General features: G+C 43.1%; 1 protein-coding gene across 10 annotated transcripts in view; it reads right to left on the reverse strand.

The window, feature by feature from the left end:
- The window catches only part of LOC124118617 (protein piccolo-like), a 109,920-nt gene that overhangs the window by 15,298 nt on the left and 71,086 nt on the right, over window positions 1-23,536 (reverse strand). For 8 of the 10 annotated variants that reach the window (XM_048386741.1, XM_048386742.1, XM_048386744.1 and 5 more), the window contains exons 3-6: window positions 18,436-18,670; window positions 5,881-6,106; window positions 2,034-2,197; window positions 367-1,099 (exon numbers count right to left, since the gene is read on the reverse strand). In XM_048386741.1, the coding sequence (XP_048242698.1) occupies window positions 367-1,099; window positions 2,034-2,197; window positions 5,881-6,106; window positions 18,436-18,670 (1,358 nt within the window). Of the gene's footprint in view, window positions 1-366; window positions 1,100-2,033; window positions 2,198-5,880; window positions 6,107-18,435; window positions 18,671-18,715; window positions 18,995-23,536 lie in introns of those variants that run through there. The other 2 variants (XM_048386745.1, XM_048386746.1) reach the window with 2 other exon arrangements.

Below are 23,536 nucleotides of genomic sequence, written 5' to 3' on the forward strand. Positions count from 1 at the left end.
CTCCACTGGCCCATTGAGAATTGACTTGATGCATCTAGGAAAATTGATATTCACATCCAATGTTTCACGTTACTTGCAGTTTAACATGTTCAATCTACAGTACAGACAAGCATAAACCAACAACACACTACAAACAGCATAAGATATAAAAATAACTGAGGCAGGAAAGATCTGAGCTCAAGAAACTTGAACAAAAAATGCAATTCAAACTGGCATAATATATGAAATATTAAAAACAGCATTGCTGAATGGAAAGTCTGGGCTAAAGAATATGAAACAAAACTACTCTAGTACCAAATAGTGGAAATGAATTCCTCCAGAAGTCAGTTATGTGAGTGTGTATGGAAAAGGACAGAGGGGACCTACCTGGGGGTGGCGCAGGGGCTCTCTTCTTCTTCGTGGAGGGTGGGGGTGCTTTGTTGGACATCTCCTTTCTCTCTAGAGAATGTGATCGCTGAACTTGCTTTTTAACCAACCTGTTATGCGGCAATGTTTGGCTATCTCCAGCAGCCCTTTCAGTGTATTTGGGGGAGCTATGAACAGGGGAGTGTTCATTTATACCACTGTCACCATTAGTGTTATCAGCACTTTCAATGGATGTAGTGTCTATGCTTGTTTTGAAATTTGTTGAAACACGATTTGCCTCAGGTGACTCTGCTCCACTTAGGGTCAGTTCATGATATCCGCTTGAATCAGAGCTGTTGCGGGAATGAAGTCTCTGAGTCACATGGTCAGGTGTAACCTTGGAAACACCTTCTCTCTTCTCATGCATCACAACTGATGTTTTGTCCTTCACAGAAATTTCAACTGTTTCTGGTGCTGCATGTTTCTGTTGCTGGGGTGGTGGAGGTGCTGGCCGTTTCTTTTTTGTGGCTGCTTTTTGTGGTAGGGTGTTTTCTTTGCCCTGTGAATATGATGCTCCATCATGAACTTTCAACTCCTTAGCAGTGACAAACATAGATTTAGGTCGCACCTGCAAGTTGGCCGCATCTGATTCTCGACGTTCTGGGGGAGGGGTCGTGTTCTGTCGCGCTCTGGCCACTGACATTTGATTACTTGTTGTCGAGCTAGTTTCCATGTCCTGATATCGTGTCTCATGCTGCGAAATGTAAGTTATCTTTCTTATCATCATACATATTTCTTTCTATTTTAAGCACAATAGAGCATACATTTTTTACAGAAATATCACTAGAGTAATTAACGATGAAGATAATTGAAAGGAATACAATCAGCAGTACCATCTACTCCTGTCCCCAGCTCTTATGACAAGTGTAAGGTACTGGAGATCTATTCTACTACACATGTACTTTCAAGATCTTCAGCAACCCATGCTTGCCATAAAAGGCGGCTAGGCTTGTCGTAAAAGGCGACAAACGGGATGGGGTGGTCAGGCTTGCTGACTTGGTTGATGTGTCATCATTTCCCAATTGCGTGGATCAATGCTCATGATGTCCATCACTGGATTGTCTGGTCTAGATTCGATTATTTACAGACAGCTATCATATAGCTGGAATATTGCTAATAACGGCGTCAAACAAACAAACAAACTACTTTCAAGTGAGACCTGATGAGGGGTTTAAAATTTGAATTGTAAGACTTGCTTGGAGGTTTTACAGTTGAGTTGTACAATAAATCTCTTTATATGCATCCACTGTTGATTTTTGACTGGTCAAATTCCACAATTTGTTTCACATGAAAATTCCATGATGTGACTCGAACCCTCACATATCATTTTTAGTACTGTTTTCCCACTAGAACACAAGGGCAGATGATGAAAGGGTGTTCAAGTTTACATGTCATGACCTCAGTTGGCTGCACATGCTATATTCTGTTGCTCATTGAAGTAACAGCAGCAAACATACTGAAGTCATATCAGCACATGTCCAAGTAAGAGTTATCTCCCTTCCTACACTACATACATCTTTCTGAAAAACCCTCAGGTTGCATTAGTTGTGTTTCTTGCTCCTAAGTTTATAGCTCATTTTTTATAGGTCTATGATTATCATAAAAGTATGAAGCAAATTTATACAAACCAATTTAAATTTGTTATCCTTCCTTTTGAGGAATGAAAGGAAACCTCTTTTCTTCTTCGGTTCTGATGCCCCTGGCATGTAGGAAGGGAAGGATTCTTTAGGCAGAGTTAGGGACTCACTACGAGAGAGGTCTGGCATCGATCGTGCTGAGTCAGCAACTAAACCTACAACACAGAACAAGTCAGTCAACAGATCTGTCAACCTCAAATTTCATACACAATGTGAAAAAAAATAAAAGTTTGCAGACGCACTTAACATTTTGGTAGTACTTCTTCCCCATGAGTCACTTTTTTTCTTTTATGATAGGTTTTTCAACTGACTGACTATACTTTAAAAATTAAATCACATTGAATTTACGTTTATTTTGACCACCAACCCACATCGTGATGTGTCAACTTCCATGGGAGGGAAGCCAAAAGTGGTGGACATCTTAGATGTATGTCACACAAGCCACAGAGCTTTGTGTATGGTGCTGGCAAACAATGGACCATAATTTTGGTTAATACGGGCTCCGAACCCAGGAGCAGAAGAACGTAGCCAAGGCGTGTAACAGTAAACTTCACTGCCTTACACCACTTGACCCCATCAGCCTCCTTATAACTAGACAGTTTCACAAAAAAATTATTGGACGTAGTCAGTTTCCTCAGCTTGCTTGCATTATAATGTTTTTAAGCAATTTTTAATTTAAGAAGAAAATAGGGAGTGGGAGTTGTTTATCGTACAATAAAACACTGCCCGATGAAGGGCGCAGTTCTGATTGGTTTTTTCTCCCTGCAGCGTTTTATTGTATGATAAACAACAACCATGAGTAGTTTATTTCTTATATGAGATATCAACATAATGTACAGCCTGTTTAAGGATGTAGATAAAATGTCCAAGCTTTATAAATAATTACCTAAACCTTAATAGCGATAAACTCCTTGAATAGAATGCAACAACAGCAAACTCTTCAAAATCTGTAACATGGCGAGCAAAATCATTGGCATCCCTCTCCACATCTTCACGTCACGATATGGCCGAAGTAATGCTGATGTGACGTTAAACTTTAACTCACTCACTCACTCCACATCTTCACGTCACAATATGGCCGAAGTAATGCTGATGTGACGTTAAACTTCGACTCACTCACTCACTCCACACCTTCACGTCACGATAAGGCCGAAGTAATGCTGATGTGACGTTAAACTTTAACTCACTCACTCACTCCACATCTTCACGTCACGATATGGCAGAAGTAATGCTGATGTGACGTTAAACTTTAACTCACTCACTCACTCTACATCTACCTGAGGCAAGGGAGTTTACTGAGTCCAGTTTCCACCCTTGCCGAACTAGACTGGAATATTTCCAGGCTTGATTGTAGCACCACCAGTGGCGATTACGAGTTATGTCCCTTCTATGTCCCTTCTATGTCCCTCCTGTTGACCAATCAGATCACATCGCTCATATGTTTTGCATTTGCTTCAAACAAAACGGCGGCACCAAATCAAGATGATCTGATTGATAATCAAGACCTTTATTGTAATAAAATGGGTCTTACCTCGCGAAGTGCATCAAATCACTTGAGCACCTTTGTTAAAAACATGAAAAGATTTTGAAAGTATCTGTCGATGCCGAGTTGACGGCACACATGCTCTGCAAATCCTGCAATTGACCAAAATCTGTCGCCATGTTGATTTTGATTGGACTATCTATAGACTCATTAGTCCATCCAAAATATAACTATATAATTGACGCCTAGTTCGGCAAGGGTGGAAACTGGACTTATACAGTCAGTTAACTCCCTTGCTTCGGGAAGATGATCTCTCCAGTACATCGGAAGTATTTATGAGCAGCAAATAATTGATAAAGCAAATAAAATGTCAAGCGATAAGCGATATCGGAGTATCAACTTCTTCCTTCTTGCTCCCGACTAAGATTGCCGATGTTGAGAAACAGGACCCGGAATTCATTCATACCAGCTGGTACCAGGTTTTCTTATAAGTTTCGTGATAAATGATTGTTGAGCATCTATTAACAAGTGCCACATTTAGCATTGTGATGTTCTTATTTATTTGTATGTTTAAAATTTCCTTCAATAAATACTAAACTGCTATCTCATCTGAACTAATATAAGGCCGTAGTTTACGCAACAAGGGTACAATGCATCACTGTCATGTGACAAGGTTATGATTAGATGTATGATTAGATTCCACCTCAAAGGGTGAGAAAAGGATGAGGCTTCTTAATGTAGCCCTGGGTCTCCTTAGTGTGCCTGGTACAGCAGAACAGGATAGAGCAGTGATTACAGAAGAAATCAATTCTTACATTGTCAAAGAAAAACATGTGCAAAGCTTCTTCTCTTGTGAGTTAGTCATTCTTTTGTTTAAGGGTACATGCTGGACCAAGTCAGTGTTAATCAAATTTCAATAAATGAAGGCTATTCTGAATATATGCATGAAAAATACTATTGATCGCCGTTTGGGAAAATGCAAAAAAATCCAGAGCACTTTCATGAACCTTAAGGTGCTGAAGATTATAATGACTGGTCCTTGACCAAAAAGTCAAACAGACGATGTGCTTAAAAACTGCCATATCCTTCAATAATCATTGTTGACTCTACAGGTGCCCCATTGGGTGCAAGTCCAACATAATGCTGATCTTAAGTTCAAGGATGAACTTCAACATGCCTTCTGTTATATCGTCAAAGAGGTATCACAAATATCATGTTTGACAATAAACTTACTGACTGCTGCACAGGAGATTTTAATGGACTCATAATCAATTGTCCCTTCCAAATGTTGCCTCACCAAACACTCACCTTGGATTAAACTGATGTGACCTAATTCCATACCTCCAGTCATGGAGGCAATAAAACTCAAACATGTTCATAGAAAAAGTAAAACGAATACTTCATTTAAGTCATTAATGCCCCAAACAATTAAAACAGATAATTCAATGGACTTGCTTTAAGATCCCTCCTAAACATTTTTAGAAATTAGAATTATTTAAAAGTTTTTCCTTTTAGCAACATTCAAACAACATCAGGTATGGGGACATCCAACATTGGCTTCACATAGTTCCAGTGTGGTGAATGAAACTTACAACTTTGGGCCAAGGAGCAAACACCTTAACAACTAGGCTATCTGTACATCCCTTGTCATGAGTATGTGGAGACGTTCTACCACTATGTAACAACATGCCTGCAGTGTCGACTGATCTGGGCCAGACTAATGGTCAACAGTGTGTGCAACAATGACACAATAGCCAGGTAACGATACAGTGGGGATGCAAGTACTTCAACATCCAGATCCCTACAGTGTCACCTCAAATCACAAGCAAGCATTTCCATGTGAAGTGTGGGTAATACACTACCTTGGGTTCTCAGTAGCTTGTTACCTTGACAACCCCCAAGAATCACATTGTTACTTTACAAACGTTAGAACTTGTCCCAACATCTGTCTTAAGACCTCTGTCCTTATTCAACATATTTTCAACCCTTTGGGTCCAGTCTATTTTATACCAATGTGTGAACCTCTTTTTTAACATAATTCTGCTTCAAAGGCTGATCTACATTGAAGAGGCAACAGTGGGTAATTATGCAGTGTCAATTATGTCATACATATTTGTACGCAAGCAACTAAACTAATTGGGTAAAGAGGATATCTTGTGTATATTTTTCACATATATGCAGCTTATCTGAAGCTCTGCATATTAATCTTGTAACTTAAGGCTGCAGTGTTGCGAACATGACTGTCTTTAATCTGTAACAATTACTAATACTGACAAATAGCAAGCTATGTATTCAAAATTTGAAATAAAAAGTTCTCTAAAAAACAGACCTGTTATTAAGACTAGATTCACTTACCCAAAGGGATGAGATTTATTTCATTGCTCTTGAGGTCACCCACAGTTATGATCCTTAGGTCAAGGTTGACATGATGGTTGGTGGGGTGTTGGAAAGTGAAACGTTTGGGGTCAAGATGTTTCTCTTTGCATACATGAGCATACAGCTGTCCCAAGTTTGTTTCAGGGCTGATCCGAGTCACCATCTTCTGGTTGTGAGGCAGGTTGACAGTGAACCGATGGGTGGTCTGAAGGAAAGACAGACAAATGATTATCAGTCTCCGCTGATGAATAATTGCACTGATGGAAAGATCATGAATAGTTGAGTAGGTAGGGAGACAATGCAGCATGTGTTACAAGACAAACAAGTGGTACGAGGAATAATTATTCCCTGAAACAACCCTACAGGGGAATTTAAAACAAGTCAGTGAGTCAGGAGGTAAACTTTATTATTATGGCCCAGCTAAACAGTAGACCTAATTTTCATGTGAACTCCAGGCTGCTGAACAGTTTCCTTATCTGATATTTCACATGAAAAAATACAACAGCCTTTGTAAATCTCCCATGTATTGAAGCTTCTGATATGATGCTGTCACCACATGATGGTGTGTGTTGTGCATGAATCTCACTATGCCATGTTGTTGAGTGTATTCATGAATCTTACCATGCCATGTTGTTAAATGTTGTGCATGAATCTCAGCGTGCCATATTGTTGAGTGTATTCATGAATCTCACCATGCTATATTGTTGTATTTTCATGAATCTCACCGTGCCATATTGTTGTATGTTTTCATGAATCTCACCATGCCAAGCTGTTAAGTGTCTTCATGAATCTCACCATGCCATGTTGTGTGCAATCATGAATCTCACCATTGTTGTGTGTTGTGTATGAATCTCCCCCTGCACCACGATGGTGGGGAACACTCTGGTCCCATAGTCTCAGACCCTGCACCACTATGGTGGGGAACACTCTGGTCCCATAGTGTCAGACCCTGCACCCTGATGGTGGGGAACACTCTGGTCCCATAGTCCCAGTTCCTGCACCACGATGGTGGGGAACACTCCAGTCCCATAGTGCCAGACCTAGCATGTTGACCTAGTATGTTGACCTAGCATGTAAGGTATTTGATAAACATAGTCCAACAAGTTTTCGCAAGTAAGTAACACTAGCGCAGGACGAGAGGTGGGTCATCATGTACCTTGTGTCTATCAACTGCTGATTACCATAGAGACAACAGGCATTTAATGTACAACAGGTAATGTGTGACTGGTTATGTTCGCCCTTGGCATTTACATACAATGACAGGTAAGGTTGGGGTATACAGTTAATGAAGCCTGTCCTTGTTCTGGGAGCCTAAACTGACATCAGTGTATATTCAGCTCTTGCATACACTTGGTTAATGGCTGAGTGGTATTGTCAAGGGGGCAATAAGATTTCAAGTTATAGATTATAATCATCCAGTGTTTGTGTCATAGTTTTAGGGAACAGTTTAATGTTGTTAAGTTCATAGCTCGGTCTAATGGCTGAATTATTGATCTTTGATGGTAACCTTTGACTCGTGTGATCCCATATCATGGTCCAGAAATAAACTGAGGTTTGAGTGAGGAAATGGGTGTACCAGGTACATAAAGCAGCAATATACAGAAGTGCAATCAGAGCGGCGACAAGCACGAAGCTTCAAGACACATCACTGGGGTTCAACAACACACTAGTACAGCCAGGTCATCAATTAGTGAGTGAAATGGGGATCTATAAGAATAACTTGGCTTTTCATTGGTCACTGGTACTATTTTCCTTCATTCGTTCTTTCAGTCCATCATCCACAGGCTGATGTGGAAGGAGAACAAGATCTCAAGAATTCTGGATTCTGATTCTGAATAACAAACAGTAACTTGATGATAAATATTCCACACTTAACCATGCATCCTCCAGTCCTCTGGTGTTGTTTAATGTACGAAGGCTTGAAAACTGGGCACTGAGCAACCGTGGCCAACTTCAAGTGACATTCTCTCACTTACCAATGTTCAATTCTAAAACTCTAAATTTACATATGGCAAAGTTAATGTATTCAATGCAACAACACGTCACATGCTGCATGTAGGAGTGAAACTGATACAAATATACCAAATTGAATAGCCATAGCGGGCTATTTTATACAATCGGATGTGTCGTGAAGAGGTCGCTTGTTTACTGTTATGTAGAGACATTTCTTTTGGGTTACAGCTGCTGGAAGTTTTGAACATGTCAGGTATTATGATCTGGAGACGTTTGCACTCAATTTGATTATGGGTAAGAAAGAGAAGAACAAACTCAGAATATTATGGTTTATCTTTCCCGAGCGAATTAATGTCCTAGTTCCCCCATTTGCTACACTCCTCAGGAGATAACCGTAATTCCTCAAAGCTCGTTAGTTATTCTCATAGTCGTATACGTTTATTGCACATTTCAGTGATGCATCTGACAATCCAATCTTATTCAATCTTATTCATTTTAACTGTTTTAACTGGTTTAAGAAGTATAACATTGTTCAGATAATGTGAGTATTTTGTTGCTTTTTACATCTTCAGTAATAAAAGTCATCAATGATGCGTCATATATCAGATAAAAGTGGGCCTACCTACAGAGTGTCACACTATGCACACATGACCAAGTGAGAGCAGATACTTCGGACTAGGTCATTGAAGGGCAGTGCTGTGAAGGCCAGTCACGTTCATGTGTATGCCAATACCACAGGAAGGGGTCAACTTGTATACAGGAAGTCAAATAAATAAAAACTAATTATGTAATATTGTTGTCACAGGGGATATGGGGGTCCAGAAGCCATAATTATGGCCAATCAATTCTAATTCTAACTTTGACAAAACTGAGAAGCGCTCACCTGCATCAGGTTTTCACATAATATCTAAGTAACATCAACTAAAGGGAGATTGTTTCAAAAATTGAAATTTGATTGGTAAAGATGTAATCCAATCTCATTAAAATCAGATCTTAGTTCTCACTACTGCTAAACAAAGATCTGAGGACATCCCATTAAGGGTCACGTCACAACGACCTTTCATCCAACCAATCAGAGCGTCGCTTACCAGATCATGAAAGTGACAGTTGGAATGTGTTTTCTGATCATGCAACCACGAAATATTTAACACGGGGTATTCCGAATGACAGTTACGGTTTTATGATTATATCCATACAATCTAGGCCATCTGTAAGCCATTCCAGAATGTTCTTCTTATCAGTTTTAATTTTTGTAATTTAGAATACGTCAAAATATGTTTCGAAGCGTAGTCGACAGTTTGAAACTAGTGTCGTAAAGCTCAAGAAAGCTGCCTTCTGATTGGCTAATGTCGATTTCTTGTCAGTCATTTCATTGGTCGGTCAAAATTTGTGAAAGGTCGTTCTGATGTGACCTGTAATGGGGTGTCCTCAGATCTTTGTTTAGCGGTAGTGAAAACTAACATCTGATTTTAATGAGATTGAGATGTAATCAATAGATGAAATGAATTAAGCAATATCTTCTGTGTTGATAACAACTAGGTCACAAGCAGATTAGGTTGGTGTCAAAAGTTTGCACCCAACAAACTTAAATCTCTCGGCCACAGATTCCAGCCTTTGTATTCTACAATGGACTTTTCATATACTTATATATGGTTCCCATTTGTCACACAATGTCTATCCTGAATGTCGACAGCTATAAAGTAGTGTACTGTATATATAGGTGAAGTTGCCGATCTTGATGAATGTCATGTAAAGAATGACAGACAATGACGAGGTGGACAGTTTGTTGCCTGATGTTTATTAAAGATGTTTTGTGTAAATAAAGACTGCGAGAGGGTCAACAACTGGGACTGAGACACAGTGAGCAGATGAGCGAGTGAGTGATCTGGGGGTCACTGCTAAACTGTTCTTCCTCATGTATGTCTGAGTCACGAGGGAGACATCAGGGGTGCAGTTTGATGTCCTGGCAGACCCAGAGTCATAGTAAGGGTGAACCTGGGATTCAAACACATGGCCAGTGGTGCCTGGCACCTAAGGGAAGAAACATATGCAGCACTTAAACCACTGGGCCACTGGTTTCCCTCTTGAAATGAAGTGTATCACAATAAGGACGTCAGGAAGAAAAAAGAAATTCTATGTATCTTCACCATAGGAAAGAAACATATTACCAGCATATAACAGAGCTGAGGAGTGTGTTCCTTAGTTGTCTTAACCACAACCAACACTGTTTTAGCTGTATGATGGCAGCCTGGCAATAGTCAGAGTCTTTGTTGGAAAAGCAGGGTCGATGACAGCATCAGCAACATAACACACAGTTAGCGTTTGACAGCAATCGACAAAGTACTTGAGGCTTACCACCTTCAGTGGCCATTACGACAAGCAAAGCTGGAGTCCTGTTTTGCCAATGCTATCAACACAAAGGCAGAGCTACACCAAAGAAGTAGCAATCACAATCCATTGGATATAAGCTCAATTGCCAGTGACTGAGAGAGTGACAGCTGTTTTACGGAGCTCTACCTGTGTGGAAGCAGTAGACAACTGGAGCACTAGGACAACATGCAGGTGGTTTGGGGACTTGTTCTGTGTTCACTAACCACCATCTAGCAAGGATGCACAGCTGTGAAGAAAGCTCCAGCCTGGACCACCTAACCCCTCACAAGGGTCACACAGTCTGGTCACTGCTAACACACAGAGAGAACACACCATGACTCCCTCTGGTCCACAGCTCACTACAGACTGTAGTGTTATGTATAACAGCTGGATGAAAGGAGTGTTATCATCCAGCATAAATGCATGCATGGGGCGCTCCAGAGGTACTTCACGCTTTAAAACAACCCAGTCAATCCTCAATGAACCACAATACTATCAGTATTTCCTCCAAGACAAACCCACACTAAACAACACCTGTGAAAGTTACGTACATGTATACAGGTACAACTTGCATAACGAGGACAGGTTCCTGGGACTGCCACCTGCTTCCAGGTGGTCAACCTAATGACCTTGTCCTGACCCTTGTGGTCAGGTAAAACTGGACAAGCTCTCTACCTATGGTTAATGCCTGGACCTTTGATGTATGTTGTGCCCTATTCAATGATGGTAACCTGGCAATACTAACCTGAATAAAAGTACATCTCTATGTAATATCTAGCAGCTGAGGAAGGAATAGCAATAGTAGGCAGAAAGCATCAGATGAAGCTATAAGACCAGCTGTCATACACACGCTTTGAAGATCAAGAGAAACCATTGTTATCTATGCTCATTCATGAAAATAAACGTGCACAATTTACATGCACTGATTTACTTCAATATTCACTGTCGACACAATGGTATGATATCAAGCTGACCAGTGCACAGACTCACTGTGAATTGCACTGTGTATTATGATGGAACCAGACATGAGACATTAGACCAGATGAGTTCAGAAATATTACATAACCTAAAGTACCACCAGTTAAGCCCAGTCTTAAAGAAGTAATCAAGATGTCATTCTTTCTTCCATTCCAGTGCCAATGTTACAGATGTTACTGATGTTACTGATTTCAGCTGCAAGTATCACACATCCAGTGGCAGTTACAGCTTGACCCAGCTACCAGTGTGAAGATTGTTGTTGATGAGTTGGTTAAGTTACAGCTTGACCCAGCTACCAGTGTGAAGATTGTTGTTGATGAGTTGGTTAAGTTACAGCTTGACGCAGTTACCAGTGTGAAGATTGTTGTTGATGAGTTGGTTAAGTTACAGCTTGACGCAGCTACCAGTGTGAAGATTGTTGTTGATGAGTTGGTTAAGTTACAGCTTGACGCAGCTACCAGTGTGAAGATTGTTGTTGATGAGTTGGTTAAGTTACAGCTTGACCCAGCTACCAGTGTGAAGATTGTTGTTGATGAGTTGGTTAAGTTACAGCTTGACGCAGCTACCAGTGTGAAGATTGTTGTTGATGAGTTGGTTAAGTTACAGCTTGACGCAGCTACCAGTGTGAAGATTGTTGTTGATGAGTTGGTTCAGTTACAGCTTGACCCAGCTACCAGTGTGAAGATTGTTGTTGATGAGTTGGTTAAGTTACAGCTTGACCCAGCTACCAGTGTGAAGATTGTTGTTGATGAGTTGGTTAAGTTACAGCTTGACCCAGCTACCAGTGTGAAGATTGTTGTTGATGAGTTGGTTAAGTTACAGCTTGACGCAGCTACCAGTGTGAAGATTGTTGTTGATGAGTTGGTTCAGTTACAGCTTGACCCAGCTACCAGTGTGAAGATTGTTGTTGATGAGTTGGTTAAGTTACAGCTTGACCCAGCTACCAGTGTGAAGATTGTTGTTGATGAGTTGGTTCAGTTACAGCTTGACCCAGCTACCAGTGTGAAGATTGTTGTTGATGAGTTGGTTCAGTTACAGCTTGACCCAGCTACCAGTGTGAAGATTGTTGTTGATGAGTTGGTTCAGTTACAGCTTGACCCAGCTACCAGTGTGAAGATTGTTGTTGATGAGTTGGTCAAGTCACAGCTTGACGCAGCTACCAGTGTGAAGATTGTTGTTGATGATTTTGTTCCATGGTGTTTCGTTTGCTGCATTAACTTTGGAGGATGTGTGGGTTTGATCATAATGATGAAACAGCTACACTACATGTGTGATGTCCAGATCATGGCAGATATATCTCTGTGGTAGATGTATTGTACGGGCCTGCTAACGCTTGATCTGTGTTTGATAAGCATTAATGTTTAACTTTAAGACAAAACTGCACTGTACCATGTTTGCTTACATTATAGTTTCCCTTGCAATGCCCCTGACATGTGGGTTTGGGTCATGTTGTCAACCAAAGTCATCATTGAAAATGCAAGTTGTGGTGCTGAATTTGACTATGAACAACATTGTAAATGTGTATACATATTAATACTCTTCCCACTTCATTGTCCACAGAAATTCAGACAAAACAGAAAATTGTGTGTGTGTGTGTGTTTTAAGGTGTGTTTAAACACATCATGTACAGCTGAGATGGTCAAATATTACATTATGAAGTAAGAAATTACATGTAAAGAAAACAATTAGCAAAATGGAAACGTGATATGGATGTTGAATGTTGGTACTGAGTATCTTCAACTTACTAACAAACAGATGTTGACATTGGGTATAGGCTAGGTGACTTGATGACTTTGTCTTGTGAGTTGACCTGTCCCGCTGATGTTACAGCTATCATGTATGTAGTAGACCTGTCCCGCTGATGTTACAGATATCATGTATGTAGTAGGCCTGTCCCGCTGATGCTACAGATATCATGTATGTAGTAGACCTGTCCCGCTGATGCTACAGCTATCATGTATGTAGTAGACCTGTCCCGCTGATGTTACAGCTATCGTGTATGTAGTTGACCTGTCCCGCTGATGCTACAGATATCATGTATGTAGTAGACCTGTCCCGCTGATGTTACAGCTATCATGTATGTAGTTGACCTGTCCCGCTGATGCTACAGATATCATGTATGTAGTAGACCTGTCCCGCTGATGTTACAGCTATCATGTATGTAGTAGACCTGTCCCGCTGATGTTACAGCTATCGTGTATGTAGTTGGCCTGTCCCGCTGATGCTACAGATATCATGTATGTAGTAGACCTGTCCCGCTGATGTTACAGCTATCATGTATGTAGTTGACCTGTCCCGCTGATGCTACAGATATCATGTATGTAGTAGACCTGTCCCGCTGATGTTACAGCTATCGTGTATGTAGTTGACCTGTCCCGCTGATGCTACAGATATCATGTATGTAGTAGACCTGTTCCGCTCATGCAACAGATATCATGTATGTAGTAGACCTGTCCCGCTGATGCTACAGATATCATGTATGTAGTAGACCTGTCCCGCTGATGTTACAGATATCATGTATGTAGTAGACCTGTCCCGCTGATGCTACAGATATCATGTATGCAGTAGGCCTGTCCCGCTCATGCTACAGATATCATGTATGTAGTAGACCTGTCCCACTGATGTTACAGCTATCATGTATGTAGTAAACCTGTACTGCTGATGCTACAGATATCATGTATGTAGTAGACCTGTCCCGCTGATGCTACAGATATCATGTATGTAGTAGGCCTGTCCCGCTGATGCTACAGATATCATGTATGTAGTAGACCTGTCCCGCTGATGCTACAGATATCATGTATGTAGTAGGCCTGTCCCGCTGATGCTACAGATATCATGTATGCAGTAGGCCTGTCCCGCTGATGCTACAGATATCATGTATGTAGTAGGCCTGTCCCGCTGATGCTACAGATATCATGTATGTAGTAGACCTGTCCCGCTGATGCTACAGATATCATGTATGTAGTAGACCTGTCCCGCTGATGCTACAGATATCATGTATGCAGTAGGCCTGTCCCGCTGATGCTACAGATATCATGTATGTAGTAGACCTGTCCTGCTGATGCTACAGATATCATGTATGTAGTAGACCTGTCCCGCTGATGCTACAGATATCATGTATGTAGTAGGCCTGTCCCGCTGATGCTACAGATATCATGTATGTAGTTGACCTGTCCCGCTGATGCTACAGATATCATGTATGCAGTAGGCCTGTCCCGCTGATGCTACAGATATCATGTATGTAGTAGACCTGTCCCGCTGATGCTACAGATATCATGTATGTAGTAGACCTGTCCCGCTGATGCTACAGATATCATGTATGCAGTAGGCCTGCAACTACAAGTTGGATGGTCGGGGGCACACCTTCCTGACACAACTACAAGTTGGATGGTCGGGGGCACACCTTCCTGACACAACTACAAGTTGGATGGTCGGGGGCACACCTTCCTGACACAACTACAAGTTGGATGGTCGGGGGCACACCTTCCTGACACAGCTGCATGGAAACAGGCAGTCATGGCCACCATATGACATGCCAGAATTCAGGAGCACAAACCTGTGCAATCATCAGTTGTTGTTCAAGAATAAACCTCCTTCATCTGATGTGCAGGGCAGAGATTGCACACAACTTAACTTGCCCCGACATCAGGTAACGTTAAACATTGAAATACAGAGGCAAATATGAAATAATGATGTGATTACTGGCCAAATCTACTGAAACAATTTTACCTTTCTTTTTTAACATCTTAAACTATATGTGTATTTAGTAAGGTAACATTTTAAAAACATCAGGAATGTATATCACAGATTGTAACTTGTATGGAATTGAACCTGGGTCTAATCTAAGCATGTGAGTACCCCAGCATGCTGAATAAACTGAACAGCTGGGGAGGGTGGCAATTCAGCATGTGCGTGGTCTGCCCAACCAGTCAGTCAGGAAGTGGGTACAGCCTACCAGTTTAAGCAAATTAACACTGGGGAGACAATGAAGACTGCAAGCTGTACTGGTGTAGGAAAGAACAAACAGAAATAGGTGGGTTTACTCCTGGGTGTACTCCAGGCTAATGTTACTTATACAGTGTACAGCATATTGAGTACACTAGCATCTTACAGTTGCAAGTACCTATATGCTTACCGTCATACACAATCAGCCATGTTCTGATCACTTTGAGATAGTTCATGGTTTAATATATCGGTGTTCTTTCAAAACTTGTCATTTCTGCATAACGGTATAGTGTGTTAAAATTGCTCCTTGGAGTCATGAGCATAGTTTATCAGTAAAGACTGACATTATGGATAGATATTCATTCCACAAACATTTCATTTGAATGTTTAGGTGGTAAGATCTAATTACTGCCACCTTTTGTGGGAGTGGGTACAATAATCAATAGACCCTGCGGACCAACCCCCCCTCCAGAGTGTAGCAGCGTGGGGTCAAGTTGTGGGTAGTTGGACCCGGGTGGGAGTAATGGTGAGGGGAGAAAGATGGTGGGTAGATTGTATAGGAGGTGCAAAAGATGGAGGGTGGATTGTATAGGAGGGGAGAAAGATGGTGGGTGGATTGTATAGGAGGGGAGAAGGATGGTGGGTGGATTGTAGAGGAGGGGAGAAAGATGGTGGGTAGTTTGTATAGGAGGGGAGAAAGATGATGGGTGGATTGTATAGGAGGGGAGAAAGATGGTGGGTGGATTGTATAGGAGGGGAGAAGGATGGTGGGTGGATTGTAGAGGAAGGGAGAAAGATGGTGGGTGGATTGTAGAGGAGGGGAGAAAGATGGTGGGTGGATTGTAGAGGAGGGGAGAAAGATGGTGGGTGGATTGTAGAGGAGGGGAGAAAGATGGTGGGTGGATTGTAGAGAAGGTGAGAAAGATGGTGGGTGGATTGTAGAGAAGGTGAGAAAGATGGTGGGTGGATTGTATAGGAGGTGAGAAAGATGGTGGGTGGATTGTAGAGGAGGTGAGAAAGATGGTGGGTGGATTGTAGAGGAGGTGAGAAAGATGGTGGGTGAATAGGGATGGAGTGGGGTGGATTGAATTTCCTGTGATTTGAATGTTCTTGTTTGGGTGTGTTGTTGATGATTGGGTTGGTGAAGACATGAGATGACCAGCAACATAAGTATATAGCTGTAAATCCTGAGTAGACATATTTCATAGAATTGATGTTATTTTTCTTTCTCATATCCTGGTTTATTCTATCTATTCTATCTTATACCAACTATGTTGGGGGGAAAGGCGGAAGGTGGGGCTCAGGGGGAGGTGGGGCACAGGGGGAGGTGGGGCTCAGGTGAAGGTGGGGGTCAGGTGAAAGTGGGGAACAGGGGGAAGGTGGGGAACAGGTTGAAGGTTGGTCTGGGGGGCAGGTGGGGCTCAGGGGGAGGTGGGGCACAGGGGGAGGTGGGGCACAGGGGGAGGTGGGGCTCAGTGGGAGGTGGGGCTCAGTGGGAGGTGGGGCACAGGGAGAGGTGGGGCTCAGTGGGAGGTGGGGCACAGGGGGAGGTGGGGCTCAGGTGAAGGTCGGGGTCAGGTGAAATTTGGGAACAGGTTGAAGGTTGGGCTGGGGGGAAGGTTGGTAACAGGGGGAAGGTGGGGAACAGGTTGAAGGTTGGGCTTGGGGGAAGGTGGGTAACAGGGGGAAGGTGGGGAACAGGGTGAAGGTTGGGCTGGGGGGAAGGTGGGTAACAGGGGGAAGGTGGGGAACAGGGTGAAGGTTGGGCTGGGGGGAAGGTTGGTAACAGGGGGAAGGTGGGGAACAGGTTGAAGGTTGGGCTGGGGGGAAGGTGGGTAACAGGGGGAAGGTGGGGAACAGGGGGAAGGTGGGGCTGGGGGGAAGGTGGGTAACAGGGTGAAGGTTGGGCTGGGGGGAAGGTTGGTAACAGGGGGAAGGTGGGGAACAGGTTGAAGGTTGGGCTGGGGGGAAGGTGGGTAACAGGGGGAAGGTGGGGAACAGGGTGAAGGTTGGGCTGGGGGGAAGGTGGGTCTCAGTGGGAAGTGGGGCACAGGGGGAGGTGGGGAACAGTGGGAAGGTGGCGCTCGGTGAAGGTTGGGCTGGGGGGAAGGTGGGTAACAGGGGGAAGGTGGGGAACAGGGTGAAGGTTTGGCTGGGGGGAAGGTGGGGCTCAGGTGAAGGTGGGGCTGGGAGGAAGGTAGGGCTCAGGTGAAGGTGGGGCACAGGGGAAAGGTGGGGCACAGGGGGAAGGTGGGGCTCAGGGGAAGGTGGGGCTGGGAGGAAGGTAGGGCTCAGATGAATGTGGGGCTGGGGGGAAGGTGGGGCTCAGGTGAAGGTGGGGCTGGGAGGAAGGTAGGGCTCAGGTGAAGGTGGGGCACAGGGGAAAGGCGGGGCACAGGGGGAAGGTGGGGCTCAGGTGAAGGTGGGGCTGGGGGGAAGGTGGGGCTGGGGGGAAGGTGGGGCTGGGAGGACAGTAGGGCTCAGATGAATGTGGGGCTGGGGGGAAGGTGGGGCTCAGGTGAAGGTGGGGCTGGGGGGAAGGTGGGGCTGGGAGGAAGGTAGGGCTCAGATAAATGTGGGGCTGGGGGGAAGGTGGGGCTCAGATGAAGGTGGGGCTGGGGGGGAAGGTGGGGCCCAGGTGAAGGTGGGGCTGGGGGGAAGGTGGGGCTGGGAGGAAGGTAGGGCTCAGATGAATGTGGGGCTGGGGGGAAGGTGGGGCTCAGGTGAAGGTGGGGCTGGGGGGAAGGTGGGGCTCAGGTGAAGGTGGGGCTGGGAGGACGGTAGGGCTCAGATGAATGTGGGGCTGGGGGGAAGTTGGGGCTGGGGGGAAGGTGGGGCTGGGAGGAAGGTGGGGCTCAGGTGAAGGTGGGGCTGGGAGGACGGTAGGGCTCAGATGAATGTGGGGCTGGGGGGAAGTTGGGGCTGGGGGGAAGATGGGGCTGGGGGAAAGGTGGGGCTTGGGGGAGACTGCTGACAAAACTAGTGTACAGGCATGTTGGTGTCAGTGAAAGTATTGTTGTTCCTGTATTGTGATCCTAACAATACATCTAGAATTTTGTCCTATTTACAGAATACATTTTTGAATTCAACAACTCCTAATTACTATGTTGTCCGAGATGACATTCCAGGTATGGTGACTGCTTATACTACAATCCACGACTGGTGAGTAATACCTGGAAACAGACCACAATATAAACACTCATTATAATCATGTTAATTTCACCTGTCAGGTGACAACAATGGCAGCTGAAATGTAATCAAATAACTTCATCATGAATCACATATTACCTCAAATGGCTGTAAATTCTTTGATGAGTCTTTCTTCATCATTCGTTTTTCAACCTCTTTTTCCTTACTTTTGGACTGGAGTTGAACAGTCCGTCCTTCCAATGAACCAATAGTTTGATTGGCTTTATAATCCAAAGGTTTGCCTGTCTCATCCGAAAATACACTCAGTATATACCCAGTGGGAGAAACTTTGCTTTTGGCTGCCAGAAGAACTCTAAGGTCCTGCATTGGAACGCTGAAAATGGATAAAATTGTTGGTGACAAAACTAACAACACTTACCTTATCACCTCCCTCCACCTTCAAAACCTGTTTCTTCTTACGTCCAAACATGGCTAGGACTCGTGTAATACCACAGGTAAATCCAAATTAGAATCCCCACCAGGTGAAAATGACCACTACACACAATCCCTGCACATATCCACATAAAATATCCCACATACAAATTGTATATTTGCTGTCGAGCTATGTCAAACAAGCACACCTCTCATGTCCATCTCTTTCTCAGGTAACACTGACGAGTTGTTCAGCAGGTCATGTGACCTGCTATCCAGGTAAGCCTGACAAAAGCTGACAGCCAGCCAAGTCTTGGTGTTCCAGCTCAGTAACTGTCCCTGTGTACAGCCTTATAGTATTCGCCCCATCAAGCTCCCAGCTTGGTTTGTGGTGTGCCCAGACAATAGCCCCAACTAATGAAGGACAGTAGGGGACCAGGGAAACAGCCCCCATTGTACTTGCAGGGGCATTTGCATGATTTCCTGATGGTTTTGTTTTTTTCATTAATGAAGTCACTAAATCCCAGTCAGAGTTGAGGTAAGCAAATGTCCCGGGTAAGTGGACAGAGTTTTTGATTCCTGCCTGCAGATAACAGGGCTATTGTGAGACAGCAACAGTATTTCCCTATATGTACTAGGTCAGTGATAGTTTGGTAGGCAGACATACTAACTGCACCCCACTACTTACAGCACTGCTGTCTACTCCACACTATATTTCCACCTTAGTCTCACTGAACCACAATATATGCTCTAGTGGCTTCAAATAATTATACTGAGCTTTTTAGAGAATATAGCTGAAAACTGCAGTGTAAACAACACTTCACTTACTCACTCATTACATCAACAAAAAACACTGACTTTACCAAATCTTACAACAGGCTCCAAAACAAAACATTATGACTTGAACCTTTCTTTCTTGATGCACTTGGGATCCACATAGCCTTAACACAAGCTCCAACTGTTACCTTTAGTGAGTACTTTTTAGTGTGAGCAACTGGCAGTCTGGAATCACATGCTAACACATTGTTATCTTTTACACCAGAAACAATCCATTCTCAATTCAATAGCAATACCACAATGGTATCTCTCCTCTCAGAACAGCCACTGTAACTAAGTGGGATTTACACATGACTTCATCACACAATCATTTCTGATTATTGATGACCATGACCATTAAACGTTGTCTATAATGAGTGTATGTTCAAGGTACCTAGGTTTGTTTACACTAATGAGATGCTGACTGATTGATCAGTGCTATCTATAGTTGTATGATAATGCTTCACGAAAAGGATCATTAATACATCATTGAAAAAAACATTCTTCACCCTTCTTATCACTGAATAAAAATTACATAATTCAGCTTCCAAATAAGTAAAAAAATATTTTGTGATAAAAAGAGGTGAGATAAGAAATTATATTAATAATAAGTATTTTCTTTTGCAAAAGACAATAGATAAAAAAAAGTAATACAGAGAAAATAAAATGAACTTAAATGACGTTTCTTAAGGAAATAAAACATGAAAGAAATCTTCTTATGATAGGATATATTCATTTCCTGATGATACGATTCTTCTATTCAAATATGTCTTCATTGTCAAGGACTGTACAATGACACTACTTCAAATATGAAATATCACAGGATGTCTGGCATGCTGATTTACACTACATGGTGAACTGGGGTACCTCTTCACTAGGGTACCTCGTCACTGCGGTACCTCGTCACTGGGGTACCTCGTCACTGGGGTACCTCGTCACTGCGGTACCTCGTCACTGGGGTACCTCGTCACTGCGGTACCTCGTCACTGCGGTACCTCGTCACTGGGGTACCTCGTCACTGAGGTACCTCGTCACTGCGGTACCTTGTCACTGGGGTACCTCGTCACTGAGGTACCTCGTCACTGGGGTACCTCGTCACTGCGGTACCTCGTCACTGGGGTACCTCGTCACTGAGGTACCTCGTCACTGGGGTACCTCGTCACTGCGGTACCTCGACACTGGGGTACCTCGTCACTGCGGTACCTCGTCACTGGGGTACCTCGTCACTGCGGTACCTCGACACTGGGGTCATGAGGATCAAGTACACACATAACCCCTTATATGCCTTGTGTTATAGCTGTCATAAAACCTTGATGAAATCAAGAAAATGAAATTCAAATATTTATTTACACAATGAACTAAAATGTCAGAGTAATATGTCCATAAAATATTGTGAATTTTAACTTTTATCAAAATGGCAGCTTAACAAACATCTCATTGATGTAAAAAGCAGTTTCCTGCGAGCTGGTATGACTGAAAGGGTTAACTCATTCTGTATGCTTGTACACATTCCTACTGACTGCATGCTGAGTGATGTCCACTACGACACCCAACACCTTACAGGGTAATGATGAATCATAAGGTGCAAACTTCAGTTTCTTCACCCTGTCAATGGAGATAAGACATTCAGACAGGTAGAAGCTAATGAAGCAAGGTCGCAGGGAGTTATTTTTATCTCAAGTTCAGGGATCCAGCTAAGCAGCTTTTCTCAGTCATTATTCCGATCAATGAATGCCTGGTTTGCTGTGAATGACGATTGTTGTGCCAAGTGGTCTGACTTTGTTTTTTCGCAAATATCAACCATTGTTGCATGAGTAAACAGAAGATTAATATTTGATTTGTGGTGTTAGGTGTCTGCTAGAAAAGCAGTGGAAATGGATGTGCTTCAGTCCCGAGTCCCCCACTGCTTATTCTGGCAGTGTTTGGGTTGCCTGTGTTGACAGGCCCCATACCACTGATTGTGTTTGTCTTCATACACTGACAACATACTGGCAGCAGTTTGGGGACTGTTTGAGATCTGCTTGCATTAGATTACATCACTTTGAAAGAAAAGCGTGTTTAGATTTGTTACATCAGTGAGGTAACATCAATGCACGCTGTGTCGGTGAGGGAAGGAATGATGCTTGACAGTGTAGACAGCAACAACCCACCAGTATCTCTGTGGCCTGAGACACATCTGTCCCCGACACACCAGTTGTCAACACAGTGAGTGGTGCAAGGCCACATTTAGCACTGTTCGCGTCCTATTATACCAGGAGACACCTGGAATGGGTTTTCCATATTTTACTCATGTTGGAAGTCCAATCCTGTTTTTGGCTACCTATCCATAAAAATGTATGTCAAATCAGTTAGAATTAATTTCTCCAAAGTTGATGTAACCACTTTCAGTTGAATATTGTCTACTTGAGAACATCCCCAAATAACCTATGACTCAACATGGACAACTTCCACCACAATTAACACCTTACCTCACGCTGACAATCCAAACTTTAGTATGCTCAGTTCAAAACTGTGACATTCAGAAAAACAACCCTGAAATATGCGTCCAAAATTCAACAATACCTTGCCACATGGCAAATTTCAAAGCAAAAACATGGTGGCATGCAGACAACCAGTTCAACTATGATTGTCAGATTGCAAAAACCCAAATGAGGTGAGAAATTTCACTGTGAGAATTGTCAGACCTCACCACAACAATTGTTGGAATCACCCCTTGCAGTAAATGCATAACTTTAGAACTTTCCAACAACTTCTCAAGAAGATGTATCTTAGTTTGAGCCTATAGCTGGAGAAGCAGAACACGTACACTTGTCTCATTAGCTGTGATTATATCTCACTGCACAGATGAATGCTTTGTGTCCTAACAAGAGCAGATAGGAAACAACTAGTTGAAACCAATGGTTATGAGAATGGAGACTTCTCCATGTTTAATGATAACACACAATCAGCGAAGTCATGAATTGTGACCACCTGGTTCTCATTTCATCTGCTGTGACAACCTCAGTGTCCTGAATCCTTTTGTTATACATCCCACACTACAAGGAGTTCCTATCACTGGACGGCTCATGCATGATGACAGATTCCAGTACACCAGGAGCCAGTACAAACATTATCCAGGTTCCTGGAGACCAGACACTTAGTTTACAGTGTGACAGATTGGTAATGGAGTTACATATGAACTGTGCTAAACACAAAAGCCTGGAATATATTTGACGTGAAGAAACAGGTTTCAGGTGACTGGTGAAGGCTGACAACATGGCACTGTAAGAAAACATCATTATACATTAACATGGTCATCAGTAAGACTAACAATCATACAGAATGTCACATAGGCAACACCTGGAGCTATCCTGTCCCACACAAATGTGCAAAGGGATTTCTGTCTTTTCCCGTTTCTTGTCACAGGATTTAAAACATTTTACTTCTATTACTTTTCCTACCTGTCAAACTTATAACAATTCGGGTAACAATCTCCATGAAGGCCCCTGCAGGATTTAACACCCAGTACCCACTGTAACACACAGTACCCACTGTAACACACAGTACCCACTGTAACACCCAATACCCACTGTAACACACAGTACCCACTGTAACACCCAGTACCCACTGTAACACACAGTACCCACTGTAACACCCAATACCCACTGTAACACACAGTACCCACTGTAACACACAGTACCCACTGTAACACCCAGTACCCACTGTAACACCCAATACCCACTGTAACACCCAGTACCCACTGTAACACACAGTACCCACTGTAACACACAGTACCCACTGTAACACCCAATACCCACTGTAACACACAGTACCCACTGTAACACCCAATACCCACTGTAACACACAGTACCCACTGTAACACCGAGTACCCACTGTAACACACAGTACCCACTGTAACACACAGTACCCACTGTAACACACAGTACCCACTGTAACACCCAATACCCACTGTAACACACAGTACCCACTGTAACACACAGTACCCACTGTAACACCCAGTACCCACTGTAAC

Source organism: Haliotis rufescens, unplaced genomic scaffold, assembly GCF_023055435.1.
Source record: "Haliotis rufescens isolate VD_foot unplaced genomic scaffold, xgHalRufe1.0.p SCAF_10, whole genome shotgun sequence".
NCBI classification, from domain to species: domain Eukaryota; kingdom Metazoa; phylum Mollusca; class Gastropoda; order Lepetellida; family Haliotidae; genus Haliotis; species Haliotis rufescens.